The sequence below is a fragment of the Rosa chinensis genome, chromosome 2, assembly GCF_002994745.2.
Source record: "Rosa chinensis cultivar Old Blush chromosome 2, RchiOBHm-V2, whole genome shotgun sequence".
Classification (NCBI taxonomy): Eukaryota; Viridiplantae; Streptophyta; class Magnoliopsida; order Rosales; family Rosaceae; genus Rosa; species Rosa chinensis.
Window position 1 is genome coordinate 27,165,698 of NC_037089.1, and position 21,994 is coordinate 27,187,691.

The window sequence follows — 21,994 nt, forward strand, 5'->3', positions numbered from 1 at the left end:
GTTCGGAGGAAGATTAAAAGACCTTTTAGGTTTGAAGAAAGTTGGTTCGGTAGGGAGGAATGTCTGGACATTATAAAACAAGAGTGGGCAATGCCTACGACAGGAAACTATCTACAACAAATTGGAAGTAAAACGAAGGCAGTAGGGCAAAAGCTAAGTGATTGGCATCGTGTTGATTTCAACAAACAACAAACTGAGATGAGAGTGATCCAGGAAAAGCTGAATGATTTGATGAAGCAGCCTCACTCTATCCACCTGTATGAAGAACAACGTTTGTTGCATGTTCAATATAGTCATTTACTTGCCCTCCATGAGAAGTATTGGAGGCAAAGGTCTCGTGCTCTTTGGTTAAAAGAAGGCGATCGGAACACTGCTTATTTCCATAGGAAAGCAAGCAATTGAAAGAGTAAGAATACAATCAGGGGACTGTTAGGTGAAAACAATGTATGGCAATCTGAACAGTGTGACATTGAAAGGTTACAAGTCATATTTTCAGAAAATCTTTTCAGCAGAAAGTGTAAATATGGATGCTTTGCAAATGGTAATTGATGCTACGCCATGTAAGGTCACAAATCAAATGAATGAAATGTTGAGATCAAGAGAGCCCTCTTCCAGATGCACCCATCCAAAAGTCCGGGTCCAGATGGTATGTCTCTTTTTTCTATCAAAAGTATTGGGATATTGTCAATCATGATGTTTGTCTGGCAGTGAAAAATTTTCTTACTCATGGGGATATGTGGTTAGAATCAAATTATACCTATCTATGCTTAATACCAAAGATCAGTGACCTAAGGAAGCAATGCATTTTCGACCTATAGCTCTCTGCAATGTTATTTGTAGAATTAGCTCGAAAGTTGTAGCAAACAAACTCAAAGTATGGCTTCCTGAACTTATGTCCCCATTGCAGAGTGCCTATGTTCCAGGTAGATTGATATCGGATGATACTTTAGTAGCCAATGAGGCTGCACACTTTATGCATAAGTTGAAACATCATGATGTAGGTTTTTTCTCTCTGAAGCTTGATATTTCTAAAGCTTATGACCGACTTGATTGGTCCTTTATATTTGCCATTCTGACAAAGTTGGGTTTTGCTGATCACTTGATTCAAATCATCATGAAATGTGTGACATCTGTGACCTATTCTATTCTCATTCAGGGTGAGCCTTCTTCTGTAATTACCCCTACGAGAGGCATCAGACAAGGGGATCCCTTATCACCTTATCTATTCATACTGTGTAGTGAGGGGCTGTCAGCCCTAATCTCCAGAGCTGTGCAACAACACACCATTCAGGGGCTTACTATGTGTCCTCAAGCACCCACTTTGCATCATCTTTTCTTTGCAGATGACAGTATCCTATTTGGGTCTGCGACCAATGAGGAATGTGTACAATACAAATTTATTTTTGGATACGTATGAGAAAGCCTCAGGACAAAAGGTAAACTTCCAGAAAAGTAGTGTTGTCTTTAGTAATAATGTTAAGGATGACAGGAAACAAGAATTAGCTTCTATTCTTGGTGTTCAATGTGTCACGGAGCATGACAAGTATCTGGGACTACCTATGCGGGTTGGGAGATCCAAGTCAGCTATTTTTGCTCGTATCAAGGAAAGATTGACAAAAAAATTGGTCAATTGGAAGGCAAAGATCTTAAGTGCAGCTGGTAAAGAAATCCTTATTAAAGCAGTGGGTCAAACTATGCCATTGTATGCAATGAACTGTTACCTATTGTCAAGGTTCTTTGTGATGATATTCATCAACTTTGTGCATCATTCTTTTGGGGAGACACGGATGACAAGAGAAAGATACACTGGAGGAGTTGGGAGCGATTGTGTCTCACAAAGCAAGAAGGTGGTATGGGTTCAAGAACATTTATGCGTACAATCTTGCTATGCTTGACAAACAAGGATGGAGGTTGTTGTCCAATCCTCACTCTTTAATTTCAAGGTTGTACAAGGCAAAATATTATCCCAACTGCTCCTTTTGGGAAGCTGAACTGGGGGACTCTCCATCCTTCTCTTGGAGAAGTATTTTAAGTGGCAGACCGGTCCTGAAAGCTGGAATATAGTGGAGCATTGGCAATGGGGCTCACGTAAATATTTGGAAGGACAAATGGATTCCCGATTGTCAGCAATTTTTGATTCAGAAACCTCCAAGTTGTGTGTTTGAGTTAGTCTCGGACTTGATTGACTCAAACACAAGACAATGGATCCCAGCTACAGTTCATGCAGCATTCCTACCTGAGGTTTCTTAGAAAGTGCTTTGTATCCCTCTTAGTAGACGAAACCTATATGATAAACCTTGTTGGAGTCCGGAAAAAAAAAGGTTTTTATTCTGTTAGAACTGCTTATTGGATTGCTAGGGAAAAAGTGTTAGAGCATGTGCTGATCTCTACATCTTAGGGTAATCCGTATACAGAGTTATGGCAGAAGATTTGGAAGGCAAAGGTACCTGGGAAGGTTCAAATTTGTGCTTGGCGTGCTTGCTCCAATCTCCTTCCTACATGGGCTAACCTCAGTACTAAAGGATACACAGGTGATGTTCATTGTCTTTTATGTTCTCATGCATATGAAGACACTTCCCATGTTTTCTGTGAATGCCCTATAGCAACTGCCATTTTGAATGCATCCCCTTTTAATTTGGGAAGATGTTTCCTACCTTGGATGGACTTTAAAGAGTGGCTTTTTGAACACGCTCTGCATCTAAAGAAGGAGTCGTTTGACAAACTCATCATGATCATTTGGACCTTGTGGAAGAATAGGAATAATATGTTGTGGAATAATACCAAACAATCTACTAAGGGTTTGGTACTTAGTTCGTTGGCTAGGCTGGAGGAATTTGGAAAAGCACAACAGGTAGATAAACCTATTCATCCAAAACAGAAGCCAATCTGGAAACTGGCAGGCATGGGTACTTGGAAACTAAATGTTGATGGTAGTTTCCTCCCAAATATCTCTCACGGGGGTGTAGGAGGTGTTTTGAGTGATGATGCAGGTCACTTTCGAGCTGCATTTGCTTCCCTAGTTCTAGTTGTTGCTTTTGCAAGACAAGTAGAGTTGTGTGCTATCAAGGAGGGATTGAAGCTGGTCGCTACAATGCAGATTAGCAATGTCATCATCGAAACTGACTGTCTGGAAGCAGTTTCTAGCATTGCTGTTGCACAATTCACTTATGTCAATGATGAAGGTCTACTTGATGATATTCGTCAAGAACTCACCCACCGAACTGACATTATAGTGCAGCATACTTCACGGGTTTGCAACCGTGTAGCCCACTGTTTGGCTAACGTAGCTTATGCAGCTAGTCATGAATCTAGTTGGTTTGTTAACCCTCCGGATTTCCTGGAGGACGTCCTAAAGTATGATTGTAATCAATTGAGGTAGCTTTTACCTCTATGAATGAAGTACTTTTTAAGTCAAAAAAAAAAAAAATAGAGGCTTTAGTTATTACAATATTTTAAGTGCTGCATTTTAACTGTTGTTATAACTGCCATTTTGGGTAGTTCTCTAATGAACACAATAAGGAAAGAACCACGTCTGCATATATTCCTAAATGTTCTTAATAATTATACTTGCTCTCCACGTTCTGTATCTTTCTGTATCTATTGCTTAAGTATCAAACATGATAAGATTTAGTTTGTATAGGACTCAAACTCTCTGTATAAATACTATAATACATGATCAAAGCCTGTGTGCTATTGATTCTATTCACTCTGCTTCTTATATGGTATTAGAGCTATAAGCGTCAAACGACCTTATAATATATTTTTTTTCCTCTCCTCTCTCTCTCTCCCTCATGGCTATCTCCAGTTCCACAGATTCAAATTCCTCCAATTATGTTCCCACCGTGACTAATCTCATATCCATCAAGCATAACTGTAATAACTTTCCTCTCTGGCTTGCTCAGATTGTTCCCATCCTGAAGAGTCGTGGTCTAATGGGCATCACTAACGACACTCTTCCATGTCCTCCTGCTCACCTCAAGGATGATAAAGGGAAAGCAATTGATGCTGTGAATCCCGAGTATGAAGCATGGATTCTCAAAGATCAAATGATTCTCAGTTGGATCAATGGCTCCCTAACTCCTTCTGTCCTTGCAACTGTCGCTCGCTCTACTTCTTCTCGTTCTACTTGGTGGGCCTTGGAAAAACACTATGCCTCGCAATCTCAAAACCGTATTATCCAGTTACGTAGTGAATTGCTTCGCACTACTCGTGGTGAATTGTCTATTTCTGATTTTCTAGACAAAATCAATGCCATTGCTGATAACTTGGCTCTTGCTAGTAATCCTATTCCTGATAATGATCTTGTCTCTATTATCATGCATAATGTTGGTCCTTTGTATGAAACAACTGTTAGCACTGCCCAAGCCCGTGATACTCCTATTACTTATGATGCTCTTGAAGCACTTTTACTCTGCTGAGCGCAGGTTGGCAACTCACACAATTCCTGCTATTGATAATGGTTGCACAACTCTTGTTGCATCTCGATCTCGTCGTAGTGTCCGCGGTCGGGGTCGTGGGTTCTTTTCTGGTGGTATTCCTCATTCTGCTAATGGTCATGGTTATGGTGGTGCTCGCTTCAATAATCTTGGCAGCAATTCTTTCTCTAGTGCCAACAACCGTACTGCTGGCTCTCTTCTTGGTCCTAGACCTTCTCATCAAAATATTGTACCTGGCTCCTCTCAGTCTTTTTCTAGTGCGGGCCGTGTTCTATGTCAGATTTGTGGACTATCTGGCCATAATGCTTTGGATTGCTTTCAGCATATGAACTTGTCTTATGAGGGTCGCATTCCAACCCAACGTCTTACTGCCATGGTTGCTCAAGCAAATTCTCTCCCAAGTTCTTCTACTTGGTTGCTTGATATTGGAGCGAATGCTTATATCACAAATAACTTGGGTCGCTTAGCTCATCCTCAAGAATATCATGGCGATGATTCTATTGATGGTATTGCTGGTGGTTTAGGTTTGAAAATTTCACACATTGGCAATTCTTCCCTTTCTCTTAATTCCAATTCCTTTCTATTGAAAGACGTTCTTCATTGCCCTAATGCTACTTCTAATCTTCTTTCTGCCAATAAATTTATGCATGATAATTCTTGTTATTTTGTCCTTTATCCCAATTGTTTTCTTGTGAAAGATCGTGCGATACAGAGGACGCTTTTCTGCGGGTCGACTGATGATGGTCTCTTTCCTTTCTCCTTCAATTCAAATAGTTCCCCTTCATCACACAAATTGTTTGGTCTAGTTGGTGTTTGAGTCAATGCTCAAGTTTGGCACTCCCGGCTTGGTCATCCATCCTTTCCTATCATGAAGCGTCAATTCTCCAATAAATTATTACCTCTTTTAGGCTCTCCTTCTTTAGAATTTTGTCAGTTTTGTCCATTGGGCAAGAGTCATAAATTGCTTTTTAATTTGTCGAAGTCTGTTTCTCACTTTCCATTAGAACTTATACATTCAGATGTTTGGAGCTCGTCTTGTTTATCAATTTCTGGAGGGTAAAAAATACAAACAGTACCCAAACTATGGTCGACTCCGAATTTCTGTACCCAAGTTTCCAAAACTATCACTTTGGTACCTGAAGTTCGGACCCCGACCCAACTTTAGTAGCTAAAACACTATTGGCCGTTACGGAGTTAGTCAACTGTCAAACTTTGAGGGGTATTATCGTCCTTTCACCATATTTCTTCTTCTTCCTCAAACTCTCTTCATTTTCTTCTTCCTCCTAACTCTCCCATCATCTTGGGCACGGGTGGGCTGCGCAGGCGCGGGGCGCTGGGTGGGATGAGCAAGCGTGGGATGCGGGTACATATGTTGGGTCGGGCTAGATAACCTGGGTACCATTGTGATAGTTTTTGAAAATTTGGGTACAGAAATTCAGAGTCGGTCATAGGTTGGGTACTATTTGTATTTTTTTCCTGGAGGTAAAGACAGAGGGTCGGTTTTATTCCTAAGAAAATGCCACGTGGCATGATAGTTAACGCCGTCCATGACGGCAGGTACGAATGTTGGGTCGGGTGGGATATTTGGGGTACCATTATGATAGTTTCGGAAGCTTGGGTATAGAAATTCGGAGTGGCCCAAAAGTTGGGTACTGTTTGTAATTTTTTCCCATTTCTGGATTTAAATATTATGTTCTCTTTGTGGATGATTTCTCTCAGTATTCTTGGATTTATCCCATGAAATTTAAGCATGAAATGTTTTCTCATTTTGTTCACTTTCGTACTCATGTTGAAAAATTGTTTTCATGTCCCATTCAGGCTTTCCAAACTGACGGGGGTGGTGAATATACCAGCACTTTGTTCAAAAATTATTTGGCTACAAATGGAATCACTCATCATTTATCTTGCCCTCATCACCCTGAACAAAATGGTTTAGTTGAACGCAAACATCGTCATCTTGTTGAAACTGCTCTAACTATGCTTTCTAATGCCTCAATGGGATCTAGTTATTGGGTCGAATCTCTCAATGCTGCTTTATATGTGATTAATCATTTGCCCTCTCGTGTCCTTAATTATGTCTCTCTCCCTATGAAAAATTGTTTCGTCGAGCTCCTCAATATGATTTTTTACGGGTTTTTGGCTGTGCATGTTATCCGTACTTATGTCCTTATAATACTCATAAACTTGAACTGAGGTCTAAGTGATGAATTTTCTAGGGTATTCTCTTAATCATTTGGGTTATAGATGTCTTGATAGGTTGAGTGGTCGTATTTATTTTTCCAGTCATGTTTTATTTGATGAAAATTCTTTACCTTTTCAAGAGACCATTGATGTTGTGCCTAAGGGGGTGTCTTCATCGCAGCAACCCCTTGAATTTTTCTCTTGTGATTTGTTGTCACGTCCATCCCAAACTCTATCCTCTCAACAACCGATCCATCTAACTTTTCCTTATCTAGTACTTTTAATATTCCAACCCCATCACCTCCCATGCATACGTCTTGCCTCAACCACCTCCATCTAACTTGTCCTTATCTAGTCCTTTTACTATTCGAACCCCATCATCTCCCATGCCTACGTCTTTGCCTTCAAAACAACTTGCTCCTCCATCTTCTCCTTCTCAACACATTACTGCCTTGCCACCACGTCTCCTTCTCCTTTACCTTTGCATGTTTACTCACGTCGTCCCGTACCTCTTCCCCAGGCGCCTCCTCACCCTATTCCCATTCAAACTAATCCTTCTGCACCATCCTCTATTGTCTCTTCGTCAAGTACTCATGGTCAAGCTTCTTCTAATGCTCACTCCATGTTAACTCATGGGAAAGATAATATTTCGGAAACCGAATCCGAAATATGCCTTAACTGTTGTTATTTGTGCTAATCTTATTGAGCCCACTTCTTATAGTCAAGCAGTTAAACATGCTCATTGGAGAGAGGCCATGACTGAGGAGTTCAATGTCTTCAACGTGCTGGGACTTGGACTTTGGTTCCTCCTCAACCCTCTATGAACATCTTGCCAAATAAATGGGTCTTCCGTATCAAGCGCAAGTCTGATGGTTCCATTGAGCGTTACAAGGCTTGTTTGGTTGCTAATGGGTTTCACCAACAGGAAGGTTTGGATTATGCTGAAACTTTTAGTCCTGTTATGAAACATACTACTATTCGTATTATATTGGCCATTGCTGTTAGTGCTAACTGGCCTATTCAACAATTGGATGTTCAAAATGCTTTTCTTCATGGCAATTTATTTGAAGATGTGTATATGCGGCAGCCTATTGGGTTTATTGATACTCAGTTTCCTCATCATGTGTGCCTGCTACGGCGGTCTCTTTATAGTTTAAAACAAGCCCCTCGTGCCTGGTTCCATTGCTTTTAAGCTTATTTGGAGGATTTGGGTTTTGTGGCTTCTATGGCTGATCACTCTCTTTTCATCTTTCATCAAGGAGCTACTCTTATCTATTTACTCATTTATGTGGATGACATTCTTATTACTGGGAACAATTCTCGTCATATAGCTGATTTGATTGTTGATTTGGGCAAGTTATTTTCTATGAAGAATTTGGGTTCTCTTAGCTATTTTTTGGGGGTTGAGGCTGTTCGTACCTCTACAGGACTTTCTTTATCTCAGTCTAAATATGCACTTGATCTTTTGAAGCGTACCAACATGCTTGATGCCAAACCAGCTTCTACATCTGCTTCTCGTCAACGTCTTAGTCCGCATGATGGTAAAGTTCTTCTTGATCCTACTGAATATTGTAGTGTTGTGGGTGCCCTTCAATATCTCACTCTCACCTGTCCTGATCTCTCTTTCGCCGTCATCCAGGTTTGCCAATTTATGCATCGTCCCACTTCTACACATTGGGTTGCCGTCAAGCGCATTTTGTGATATGTTAAGCATACTCCATATCATGGTATCTTCTACAAGCCTTCTTCTCTTAATCTTCTTGCTTATTCTGATGCGGATTATGCGGGTGATCCTGATGATCGTCGCTCAACTGGTGGGTATTGTATGTATCTTGGTTCCAACTTAGTTTGTTGGAGCTCCAAGAAGCAAGGGAATGTTTCATGGTCCAGTACAGAGGCCAAATATCAACAACTTGCCTATACTGCTGCTGCTATCTCTTGGGTTCGTGCATTATTTCGTGATTTGCATTTGTCTCTTGCTTGTCCTCAGCTCTAGTGTGATAACATCAGTGCCATTTCTCTTGCTTATAACCCGGTGATGCTCGCACTCATCATGTTGAAGTTGATTTTCATTATGTTCGTGAGAAGGTGGTTCGACATGAGCTTCAAGTGGGTTATGTTTGTACTGCTGATCAAACAGCTGATATCTTTACCAAAGGGCTTCTTCCCTCTCACTTCACATTCTTAGTTTTCAAGCTTCCTGTCCTTCCTAGGCCACTTCGCTTGCGGGGGTGTAATGAACACAATAAGGAAAGAACCACGTCTGCGTATATTCCTGAATGTTCTTAATAATTATACGCGCTCTCCACGTTCTGTATCTATTGCTTAAGTATCAAGCATGATAAGATTTAGTTTGTATACACTACTAGAATAATGCTAATAGACATCATGTCATAGACATCAGTTAGGATTTGAGGTGATGTAAAAAAAATTTCTAACATCGGTTCTTAGAAATCCGATTTCTATCTGTACAATTAACATCATTTCTAATAGTTAACCGATGTCTACATTTTTTTTCAAAATTTTGAAAAACGCGGAAAGTGGCTAAGTTACCAAATTTTCAATGCGGGGAACAAAATTTCAATTCCCCAACACTTAGTCATATTGATTGGCACGACATTTTTTCATTCTCAAACCCTACCCACCACGACACCCTACCAGCACCCGACCTCCTCTTCCTCATCCTCCGCCTCCAACCATCACCCAACTATTCTCCGCCTCGGCCTCCGTCTCCACTCTCCTCCTTCTCTGCTTCCGTCTCCGTTCTCCTCCGGCACACCTCTTCTCTCATCTCTCTCCTCAAATCACCAAATCCACCAATGACGCAGTCCATGCCCGAGCTCCGCCTTGTTCCCTCGTCGAGCCCACCATGGAACATGTTTATAATGAACCCCTTTCCCTTCAACCATGACCCTCTTCCTTCCCAAGTCTCTTCATCTTCTATTCCTCCCACAACGTTAGCCTCCCATCCCATCCACACTTGAACATCCAATTCTGATATTCCCCAAAAAAAAAAAAAAAATCATTCATTTGATTCTTTGGCTTTGATTAGTTTACTCTGCGTTCTGGGTCTTGTTCAAATTCTGGTTTTGGGTGCTATGGCGCTTGAGTCTTCAATTCTAAGCCCACCCAGATTCATTTCTGGTTCGAAATCATTGAGTTTCTTGTATTACCATAAGCAGAAAAATTTCCCCACCAAGGTTTTGGTGCAAAGTAATCAATACCCATTTCGATTGGTGTCGAATTGCATTGGCACTAGCGATTTTGGGAGGTTCTTAGGTCCAAGATGCGAAGGAGTTGACTTGTTTGCTAATAGAGCTCGTTTGAGAGCTGTAGGTAAAGATAGTGAGAGTTCTAGTGTACAAATGCTGTTTCGGGTTCGAGTTTTGATTTTGTTAGGGTAATGGTGAAGTGTGGAGTCGTTTTAGCAGCTATGGTTTGTGGGCTTTTGGTGTGTGGGTCTAGGAGAGCTTTTGTTGTGGAGGGTGTGGTCAATGCAAGCTATGGGGTTGTTGACAAATGCATATTGATGTTCAGAAATGCTTGGCCGAAGACACTATGGCCTTGGAAGGTATGAACTTTATGTGTTTTCCTTCTGGGTGCCTATATCTAGACATAGTTCTGTGTTTAAAGTTTATCCATTAATTTGTGAATGATAGACTGCACTAGAATCTTGGAAGAACGTGAATGATCTAAACCATAAAAATTTTGAAAGAATGTGAGTAACTAATCTATTAGAATCTTCAGTTAGCACATTATGCCTCGAGATGTATGAGCTTTATAGGTTTTGGGCTTTTGGCCTTCTGGGTTCCTATATCTAAATATTGTGTTGTCTTTGAAATGTATCATTATCCAGTGAGTTTACACACATTAGAATCTTCATAAGCTGGGCAATGATCCAAACCATTGATTTGAAAGAATGTGACTGATCTAACCTTGGTAGAATCTTGAACGAAAATTACTTAATTGATATTAATTTGTGTCAGGTGCGTGAGTTGGCTGAGAAAGAGCCTGAAAATGGTGTCTTCAGATTGCTTCGCAATGATGTGACTCGGTTCTTGTCAACCATACTTATTGGCACAACGTACTTTCCTTCTCATATTTGTTGGTATTTGTTTTTCCTTTCTTTTGTCATGAAGTTGAACATTTCTTTCTTATTGTAGAATTTACTTGTGTACTCAGTGTTGTCAATATTAAAGCAACTGCTTTAGTTACAGAGGCTGCAACAGTGATATTTGGTGAAGCTGGTGTTTGTGCAGCAACTGGAGTAATGACTGTATGTCTCATTTTCCCTGCCTGATACGATACATAGCTGGAGGTTTTAAAGTTTGTTTGTGACAAACTGGGTACTGGTCAGTTTATGTTTTAGTGGTCCTTATATCATAGATATTTTGTATGATCAAGCTTGTAATGTTGAAAATGCCAATAACTTGTACTCTATCCTATATCAGTAATCTTATAAAACACAACACTAAAATATATTTAGTATCAGGAGCGGACACCGAAGAGATGTTCTTTCATTTATGACTGACTAGGTTATTTTCTATAAGCAGTCTCAAGAGAGAGATTGATCAAATTTGCTGGACTTCTTATCGAGTCAGATGTTAGTGTTATATACATTGGGTGTTGAGACTGAAATTTTGTTAAAATGCAAAATCATTGTTCTGTTTTGTCCTCTCCTCACTTGTTAGGGAAGGCCATGACATATGAGGAAATTTCTTTTTGTATGGGACTGATATCTGATAATGCTCTTCTCCCTTTAATGATGTAAGGTTCCTATTTTGCTCCTCACTGAAATAACTCCCAAAAGTGTTTCTGTTCACAATCCCACAGAAGTTGCTAGGTTTGTGGTAAGTTAGATTCTTTCTCTAACTTTAACTAAGTTCTACATGTGAATACTAGTTAGACGTCCCTGCCTTTTGGTATAGTGGTGCAATCTGTGTGCGTAACTTATGTTACTCCTGCCTGCCTTGCTTAATTCGACGTGTATTGGTTTAATGCCTCTAGGTTAGGCCGGTGGCTTGGCTTTCATTGGTACTATATCCTGTCGGAAGAGTTGGTACATACCTATTAATGGGGATGCTGAAAATTCTAGGGTTGAAAGGAAGAAGGTTTTCTTTTGAATACTCAAGTTTGAATTATCCTCAACTTCTATTTTATTTGTATTTATTTTCTTGTTGGTTTTCAATCAGTGAACCATATGTTACTGAAGAGGAGTTAAAACTGATGTTGCGAGCGGCAGAGTTAAGTAGGGCAATAGAAGAGGAAGAACAGGTACTCCAATAGCTTTTTTTCTAAGATTGTTCTGCTGAAGTATTTATTGCTTTGGTAATTCCAACTGGTAAACCATGATTGCTGTTTTTGAATGCTAATAGTGAAGAAATTCAATCAATTTCATATAAGCTATCAGTTTAAAATTCAATGCTTCTGCCATCAAGTATCCTGCAGTTGCATCTATAATTTTTTTATTTATATATGCAAGAAACTTAATACTTATTATTTCCAGAATAATGCTGTTATATTGTGTGTGAGTTAAGGTCCTGCTGTATATGGAGAGCATAAAAAGTAAGGGGTGGGTGTGGGATATCAAAGCATTTGTATTGAATCTCTTTATAAGTTTTAGGAGGGTAGTCTTAGTACAAATGCGATGATACTTTAAAGAGGATGTACTCTCTAGATCCCTCACATGTACGTGTGTGAGTGCGCTTGCGCACACATATATTTCTTTTGGGACAACTGTACACATTTTTTTTATAGCCAGTAATTTTTTTTTGTCTCCTTTGAAGCTTGAAATGGCTACAGCTTCATTTGCTCTAACTAGTTGAATAATGTGTTCTCTCTGATCGCTGATGTGTGTGTAACTTTATGTAAGATGTACTTTTTAGTAAAAACAAAATCTTTTGCAGGATATGATTGAAAATGTGTTGGAGATTAAAGATACGCATGTTAGAGAGGTGATGACACCTCTTGTAGATGTAGTTGCAATTGATGCCAGTGCAACGCTAATTGATTTTCACGACTTGTGGGTGACTCATCAATATTCAAGATATGCAAGGACTTTTCTTTTTAATAATTTTAATTTTCATTATTATTATATTTTCCCAAGAAGATTTATACACCTTATTTTGCTTGTTAGGTTAGGCAGGATTAATTGATGCAGTGAATATTCCATGATGCCTTTATGTTCATAATATTTTGAACTTTCTTGTAGGGTGCCTGTTTTTGAGCAGCGTGTTGATAACATAGTAGGCATTGCATATGCAATGGATCTCCTGGTTTATGTTCAGAAGGTGAGATTTTTGTACTCCTATTTTTCCTCTATGGTTAGCATATTCTTTATTTGTATTTATCCTCAACTTCTATTTTATTTGTATTTATTTTCTTGTTGGTTTTCAATCAATGAACCATATGTTACTGAAGAGGAGTTAAAACTGATGTTGCGAGCGGCAGAGTTAAGTGGGGCAATAGAGGAGGAAGAACAGGATTACTTGCAATGGTAAGCCTATCATAGACAAAACGGATGATGGCATTGTTCCATGGGAATTGAAGGAGGAAATAGGCTAATACGTCAAGAATAAGCTAATGGGTTCCATCATTCGTTTTGTGCATAAAGATATTCATGGGAGGCTTGACAAAGAACAAGGGGTTATCTGCTTTGCTTATCGGCATTGGTAAGCACTCATTGAATTGACTATTGAGTCTGTAGCTTTTAATTCCACTCTTAACGGAGCCCAATTGGAGTAAAATTAATACCATCTTGGATTTTCTTTGACTTTAGCTTTTCAGAATTTATTTAGGTTGTTTTCAGGAACTGGATTGGCTGCTGTTAATCAATATTTATTCAAGTATGTGCTTTTTACTTTGTTTGCTGCTTTGCACTATCTCAATCACTTATTCAAGTATGTGCTTTTTATTACTCTCTGGTCGACTGTGGCTTTTAATGATAAATTTAAACCCAGTTTGTCTTTCTGCCCAAGTTTATGTAGAGTATGGTTTCCTGTTTCTTTTAAGTTTTGTTTTGGATTCTGATTTTGGGTCTTTTTGATGCAGCAAATCTGATATAAAGAGCATAAAGGTGAGGCTAGGGGCGATTAAGAAGAAGAGGAACGCTGTGCTGAAGTATCTGAAGAATAATGTTGTTGTTCTTCTCAAGATTGGCCTTGATATTAATGTATATGGAGGGTTAAGTTTCATGGCATTATTTTTAATGTATATGATGTGTCAATTTCATCATTGTTTTGCTTGGCCTTAACAGAAATTAATACAATTCCCTAATATTTAGAGTACATTTGAATTTTATGTTATTTGTGGATCAGCTTTCTAGTACCAAATACAGCAGGAAAGGGATATGAAAAAAACATCAGTTACTGATGAAGAATTGATGTCAGAAAACAGAAATTACATCAGTTTGAAAACAAAAACCGATGTCAGAAAAGAAGAAATACATCAGTTTGGAAACAAAAATTGATGTCAAGAATGAGAAAATACATCAGTTACCAAACAAAAACCGATGTCTAGCATTACTATGAACATTGATATATAAACAAAAACGATGTCTAGTATAAATGTAGACATCGAAATATAAACAAAAACCGATGTCTAGCATTACTATGGACATCGATATATAAACAAAACCGATGTCTAGATTACTATGGACAACGATATATAAACAAAAACCGATGTCTGGTATAACTATGGACATCGATATATAAAAAAACCAATGTGTAGAATAAATATGGACATCGATATATAAAGAAAAACCGATGTCTAGAATAACTATGGACATCGATATATAAACAAAACCGATGTTTAGCATAAATATGGACATCAGTTCAAACTATACTACAGAATGTAGATTGAATGTCTAGTGAAATATTATGTACCAAACACACGAAAAGCTTATGAACCACAAGCAAAAATTTATGAGAACCGATGTGTAAAATATTATCAGACATCGTTTCTAAATCAGAAACGATGTTAAAATGGATAATTGTGTTGTTAGACCTATATTTCATTAAGCATCTAATGCCAAAATATGAAGGTTTGACAATAGCTAAACACACCAAAATGGTGATCACATTAACGTTTTTACATCAGTTCTGGACCTTAAACCGATGTCTCGTTGTAAAATAGACGTCAGTTGTGAACCGATGTCTTAGTTTTGGCGATCTTTAACATCGCCCACTAAGACATCGGAATTTTTTTTTTTTAACATCAGTTGTGAACTGATGTCTATGAACTTTATCCTAGTAGTGATAGGACTCAAACTCTCTGTATAAATACTGTAATATATGATCAAAGCCTGTGTGCTATTGATTCTATTCACTCGATCTGCTTCTTATAGTCTCTACTTACTGCTTACAAGATATTGTCGTGACATGACATTGGCTGGTTATCTATGTTACTCTTCTTTGTATATTTAATTTGCCTTTATATATGCTTTGTCTCATTAATGTAGAGCCATTAGACTTTATTGGCATCAGGGTAGAGCAGAGTACAAGCCAGTGTGATCTCCTTGATCAACTCCGTAGTATATTCCATAGTCAAGGTAAGGTAGGAGTTGAAAAAGGCATTTGGAATGGAAGGAGAAGAGACTGAGAAATTTGGTGGTGAGTGTCTGAAAGAGGAGGAGGAACATTGATCCATTTTCATATTACGGGAGAGAGAAAAATCCAACTTATTGCTACTGTTGTTGCTCATGAACTGGTGTTTGTTTATGTGGCGATTACTGTTGTTGAGCGCCATTCACTCTGGTTATCTTTGGCTCAGGTCGTCACTAGCTTCATGGGTCCTCTTTTAGTGGTTAGTAATTTTAATGCTGTTCTTAGTGCTCATAAAAAATCGCGAGGCAACTTACCTAGACAGATATCTTGTGATGATTTTCGGGCCACAACAGATGCTTGTCATTTGATTCTTGTTGATCTGAAAGAGTTTCCTTTCACTTCGACAAATAGTAGAGGTGTTGCAACTCGCATTGAAATGCTTTATGATCGGTGCTTATGTTCTCTACAATGGTTAGATTCGTGGCCAGTTACCAGTTCATCCACACTTGTGAGACATCAATCTAACCATATTCCCATTCTGGTTACTTCTGAAAAAAATTTCAATCTCAAGTTCCTTTGCCTTTTGCTTTTTATTGTGTACTAGAAAAATGAAGCTAATTTGAAGATATATATATATATATATATGTATATATCGATTACATATTGACATCTGGACTATTCAATTCTTAGGACTCCAGCAATAGATGACTTCTACAAATTTTTAACCAAATTGATGATCGTTAATAGACCACAGTTTTAACGTCGTCTGAGACCTGCAAGGGAAGCCCAGACCCGATTCCGGCGTGGAGCTTCGGAGCTTCCCGGACATCTGACGAACAAAACCGGTGAAGCCCAGACCCGATTCCGGCGTGGAGAGCATCCCGGACATCTGATGAACAAAACCGGCGAAGCCCAGAGGGGTTGGGATCGTGGAGTTAGATGGCGTCATCCTCTGGTGGTCCGACAGTGGGACGAAGCGGCGGCGGCGGAGGCCGACATCAACGGTGGAGTGGTGGGCGTGGTGAATCATAGAGAGAGAGAAAGAGAGCCTGAGACGAGGTTAGAGAAAGAGAGAGAAAGAGAGAGAGAGAGAAATCGATGAGGGGGAGGAGAGAGAGATATGAGTTTAATTTGTTAATTAAAATGAGGGCAATACTGTCAAACACTGCTAGATTGGGTAAATGAGGTTAAAAAACTCTTGGTGAAGTAAGTGGGCAATTTTTGGCCAAAAATTGGGTAAGTGGTCACAACCCCTAAACAATAATTGTGAAAGTCATTTTCACCCTACAGTTTAATGCTATACAAGTATGTTTTATCTTTTAGGGTTTGCTGCTAAATTCCATCTTATCGGTTCTCTACTTATCTTTTAGATTCAACTCTTAGGGACCATACACCAAAACAAAACAATTAGGGACATCCTATATGCTCGCATATGTAATAAGGATAATGATACAGGTTAAAAATTTATTGGGTAATGGCTAACGGCTTTTGTGAACCTTGATATGCATTTTGTTTACAGTGGTGTCTTTAACTCTATCAGCTGCATTCTATGCTGCTACTAACTATAATGTTTCTCTTTTGCAAGGGTACCTTGCGAAAAAATCAGACCAACTGGAGTGCTACTACGAAGCTCTCATTCATGAATTAGAAGAAAATCAGAGGCAGATGATGGGGGAGTTGCAGAGTCTCAGAAATGAACATTCTACTTGCATGCATTTACACAATTTCATCTGCTAAAGCTGAGATGGAGAGAATCTAGCTAGCTAGCTAGATATATATGAACAATGAATTAGTAATAACAAATTTTCCAAGGAAACGCTTGATTTGGATTCTCTCACCAAGGAGTTTGAAAGAAGAGCTGCTACAGCAGAAGCAGCACTTAAAAGACCACGCTCAAATTATTGTATTGCGGTGGACCATTTACAAAAGGACCTACAGTGCCTTCTTATCAGGTTCTGTGATGCATGAGACTAATGAGAACCTCATTAAGCAAGATTCTGTAGATTATATGCTTCCAAGCTTTCAGGGGCGTGAGGTGATGATGTAGAATCATAAATCGGAATCAGAGATTTTTCATGCTGGAGAGCATTTGAAGCGTCCAAACCAAAGCAATGGGGGTAAAAAGACAACATTTAGACGAGGATATACTGTCAGACGATTTGAGAAGATCTCTCGACTTGCAGAAGGGAATAAACCATAGAACACTACAACTTTCGGCGCCACAACATCGTGCATCTATTACTTTTCCTAGTGATTACGATAGTGAACAAATCATAAGATAAACAATGACGAAAAGGCACAAAAAAAAATTAATAGGGAACACTGAGAAATGAATTCACTGAAAGAACTCGTTAGTATAGAGAAGTGAAATTCTGCGATAGGAAAACATGTGCGATAAAATAGGAAATTAACAAATTAGTACGGAGAAATTGCTATCAGTCCTCAATTATGCAAAGTGGGATGTTTCAGCCTACCCTAAATGGCTAAATCCAAGTTACTGATAAACTCAAGCCATAACAACGCAATAATGGTATAATTAATTTGAACTTCAAATGATATTAATTATATGTTTTTTATGTTTATAGTGCTATTGTTTTATTAGAATACTAGTCTGTATGTGTAGCAGGTGTGATGGATAGTTGGGTATCTTAGATACGCATCATTCCAGCCTCATAAGGGACACCGCTGGGCTTGATCCACCTATCACCAAAAAGAATTCTGCCAGGGGCGAATTCACCGGCTTGTTCAGGGGTGGCCAACTTGTACCAATTCACCCTCTTGTTGGTGGCCGCACCAGGTCCCCTGTTTGAGTACTCACCGAACCAGCATGTTTGGTGATTGATCTTACCCGTCCACTCCATCCAACCCAGGGGGTTGATCACATCATCTATCTGGGACTGCATCACGATGGTCCTGGAGTAGGTGTTCCATGGCCTGCCCAAGTAGGCCATTTTGGTGTTCTTGTCTTCAATGTAGTCCTTCTCACCGCTGATGGTGCAGTTTTGGAGGACAATGGCAGTAGGCTGGCGCTTGTCGCTCCTTCCTTGGGCGGTGACCATGATGTCTTGATTTGGGTCGGGCTTCCTGATGATCAACTTGCAGTTCTGGAACACGACGGCTGCATCACCAAAGATGAAGTCGATGGTTCCAGTGATGGTGCAGTCGCGGTAGAATTGCCTGTGGGTTTGAGTGTAGAGAGTGTCTTGGTAACCGTCTATCCGGCAGTTGTAAAAGATGGACAGGTCAGATTGAACACGCAATGCCACAGCTTGGTGTCCTTTGGGTCCGGCTGTATTCTCAAATCCTATGTCCTTAGCAATGAAGTAGTCTCCTATCACAGCTGCATGCGTCACAAAGTTAGACCGTTTGATATGTTAAGTTATCAAAAAATGTCTGCATGTCACACGAATTATATATTGACACTCACCGACAGTGGCGGTTTTGAATGTTTGGATACCATTGGCATAGTTCTTGTTACCCGTGATCTTAGTCTTAGTAGGGCCATCACCAATGAACATGACATTGGTCATGTGCTTGTCAAGCAACACATTCTCGTTGTACACACCCTCCTTGATGTAGATCACAAACATCTTCTGACTGTTGTCCTTGGGAATATCCTTGAGAGCCTCATTGATGGTCTTGTACTTTCCGCTTCTGTCCATGGCGACTACGACATTGGGTTTAAGGGAGCTGGGATTGGCAGTGGTAAGGTCAAGCTTGCGTCCGTCGATCCATGAGGGGATGATCTTAGGTGCCTTTTTTGGGTCAATAGGAGCCTCAGCCAAGAGACGACGTTGGGTTTTAAGGTTGCTGTTTCCGAAGAGGTTGCTAATTTCAGTGACCATGGCAAGTCCGTTCTTGGTGAGTTCTTGTGATTGCTTCAAAATGTCCTGCATTTTGGTCCCGGCGTCACCGGTGGTGTTCTGGAACCCATCCAAGCAAGTCTGTTCGTAGCTGATGGAGGCACTGAGCCAGATCTTGAGGTCTTCGACATACTCTTTGAGCTTCCTGACTTCAAAGGGGCCGATCTTCTCGAACGACTTCTTCAAATCATCGATGGAGTACGTTAAGAGCTCTTTGCAGTTCTCAAGGGCCTGGTTGGCCATCGGATCTTTGGCGAGATCTTTCAAGGTGGAGGAATTGTTGATCACCTCTTGGATTTTGTCCATGGTGATCTGGAACCCAAGCTTGATGAGCTCTTTTGGGTCAGTAACGTTGCCAGCTTTTGCAGAGAGGCTATTCTGGCAGGTTTCCTTGTAGTCTGTTGGTTGGCAGACAGCTTCAATTGCCTTAGATGTTGTGGCTGGTTTCATCTCGTCCTTTTCGGCTTTTTGGCTTCTGGTGACCCCAACAACCACAGCAACCACCATGGCTACCAGGATCAATGCCGACAAGCCGATGATGGCGAACTTCTTCTTCTTGCCGTGACGGTCATTTCCGCTCATGTTGACTGATTAGATAGAAGCTCTCAAAGATAAAAGGTGCGGGGTATCCTGGTGGTGAGAAAGATATAGGAGAGGTTTATTTATGTATATTTTTTTTCAGGTCAGTTGTTGCATGTGTAGAGCTGTTGGGGATCTTTTTATTCGAGCAGTGCACAGTAATTACTTATTGGTTTCCCGCTGATTGGAATGTTTTTGTCAATGCAGGAATTTATAAGGGAGGAGATCTCCAAATGGCAGTTATTGCAGTTATGAAACTTGAGGTGTGGAAAGTGCCGATCCAATTAAAATTAGGAGTGGTTGATGGTTTCTTCTCTCTATTACGAACACTGTTGAAACGGATTGAGAGAAGCTTCTGAGTACGGCTGCAGCAACAACAATTTGTTTTTGTTTTTGTTTTTAAGCAAATAAGGGATTAGTCAAAGCTTTCCGAAAGCTACTCAATCATTAACAATTCAAGGTTGTTGGCTCCCCCATATCCTAATAACAAAAAGTCGTCGCCAAGTTCTTAGAGATTTAAAAAGTGTCATTAATGATACATGACAGGTAGAGAGTCAATATTAGTCTTTGTTAGTACGATAGGTAATTGGTAAGCACATATATGATCACACCATCAAGATGAGCAAAAATAGTGCATATTGGATGTCAAATGATAATGAGGAGACATGGTTTCAACCAAGTTTGGTATCGCAATTTCGAGGCTTAATTATGGTCAGCATTCAGTAAGATAAGCCACGGATAGGGGTATGGTTGCACCATCTATACGAGAAAAACAGCTTTGGTCCAACATCAAAAAATGGTTTGGACTTTGGATGATGAAGTTCCAATCAGGTCTACAAGTTGGTGAATGGATTCACATATTTCTGGGTTTAGAGCGTTAGATTATCCATATTATTATGGAATTATTATTTTTTTTCTTTTTGACTATTGGAAAGAAATTTGCTCTTTTCGAGTTTTGGCTATTAGCCTTAAAAAGTTTGGAGAAAGAGGAATATTAGCAATTATTTATGACCCATCTTTCTCTCCTTAATGAAAAAATAAAAAAATACATCCTCCACATTCTACAATTTTTAAAGGGTGGTACTATTGGCACACTCATTTTCTCTATTCACACACTCACTATCTATTACTTTATTTATTTTTTTTTATCTATTACTTTATAAAAAAAAAAAAATTTACCTATTACCCTAACTACCTTCCTTTGTAATTTTATTTCTTTTTTCTATTTGACAAGTCAATCATCCTCAAATCCTAAATCCTTATTTTCCCACAGTCACAAAGAACTTCAAAACTCTTTGCAATTTTCTCTTTTATTTTTCATCAAAAACTTCTCTAACATAGGCATTCGATATCTCTAATGTGATGCTTTGAAGTTTATTTGTTTCATATTCGTAGTGCCATTACGTATCAACAATCTTTTGCCTGAAGTGCTATTGTATTTTCTTTGGATGCAAGTTCTATTATAAGCGCTCATGTGTTTTCTCATGTAGTTTTCTTCTGCTATTGTAAATTTGACTTGTGGAGATGATTTTTCCTATTCTTTTGAGATTAGAAACAGAGGTTCCAGAGTCTTCTCTCTTCAGATTCCTCAGGATATTGCAAACCAGATTAACTATAGTGTTGTAGTATAAAGTACTGGTGGTATCATGAAATTTTGATGAGGTAATCATTTTACAAGATGCTGACTAACATTATTGACAATTGTATGTTCAATCATATTTTGATTATTCTGGCCTTGCATAATACATTCTTATTATTGTTTTATGTTTTTGCTACACTAGACATAGATTAAAGAGTTGAGAAAATCAGTCATATCATCACTCTACAGAATGCTTTATGTCACTGGGAATGGTGTCTTGAAACAATGTTGCTTAATCAGATATGAGAGGTTTTGGATCTCCTTTGGTTTAGGTGATAAGCTTATACCTTTCTTCAGTTTTCTATAGCAGTCATGACATACCTAAATCTCTACACTCAGTTACTTCGTGATTTTTCATCTGAGCCCTAAACTTTGCCACACTAATTGCAGAACTTTTGACAGATTGAACTTCGTCCTGCCCATCGGTTTTTCTTTCTCTAATCAGCAATGACATTCACAAGAAAAATTGATTTATTGTATAATGATGTTTAATTCATGATTGACCAAACAGAAAAAAAAAAATATATATATATATATATAATTACAAGGGAGGATAGTTAGGGTAATTTGTAATTTTTTTTATATTAAAGTAATGAAAAAATAGAGAGGGTGTGTGAATAGAGAAAATTGGTATGTGAATAGCACCATCCTTCTTAAAATGTTGGTAATGAATAAATTTTTTTGAGGGACCGTCCATTTGTTTGATCATTAATACATAATTAAATTTAAGTTACACTTTGGCATTGTCCAAGA

General features: G+C 39.1%; 1 protein-coding gene and 1 pseudogene across 1 annotated transcript; one reads left to right on the plus strand and one right to left on the minus strand.

The window, feature by feature from the left end:
- Positions 1–9,678: 9,678 nt before the first annotated feature.
- Positions 9,679–13,969, plus strand: LOC112189030 (annotated as a pseudogene).
- Positions 13,970–17,753: 3,784 nt separating this feature from the next.
- LOC112184027 (putative pectinesterase/pectinesterase inhibitor 28) lies at positions 17,754–19,661 on the minus strand. Its single transcript, XM_024322325.2, has 2 exons — positions 18,588–19,661; positions 17,754–18,500 (listed from the first exon to the last, which is right to left on the minus strand). Exons 1-2 carry the CDS (start codon positions 19,603–19,605, stop codon positions 17,809–17,811), a joined length of 1,710 nt encoding a protein of 569 aa, XP_024178093.1. The 5' UTR covers positions 19,606–19,661; the 3' UTR covers positions 17,754–17,808.
- Between the last annotated feature and the right edge of the window lie 2,333 nt (positions 19,662–21,994).

Bases quoted from the DNA above. Each gene is read 5' to 3' on its own strand.
- LOC112184027 (XM_024322325.2), bottom strand. From the start codon at position 19,605: ATGAGCGGAAATGACCGTCACGGCAAGAAGAAGAAGTTCGCCATCATC. The intron at 18,501-18,587 runs GTGAGTGTCAAT...TGACGCATGCAG, and splicing joins ATTCAAAACCGCCACTGTCG to CTGTGATAGGAGACTACTTC.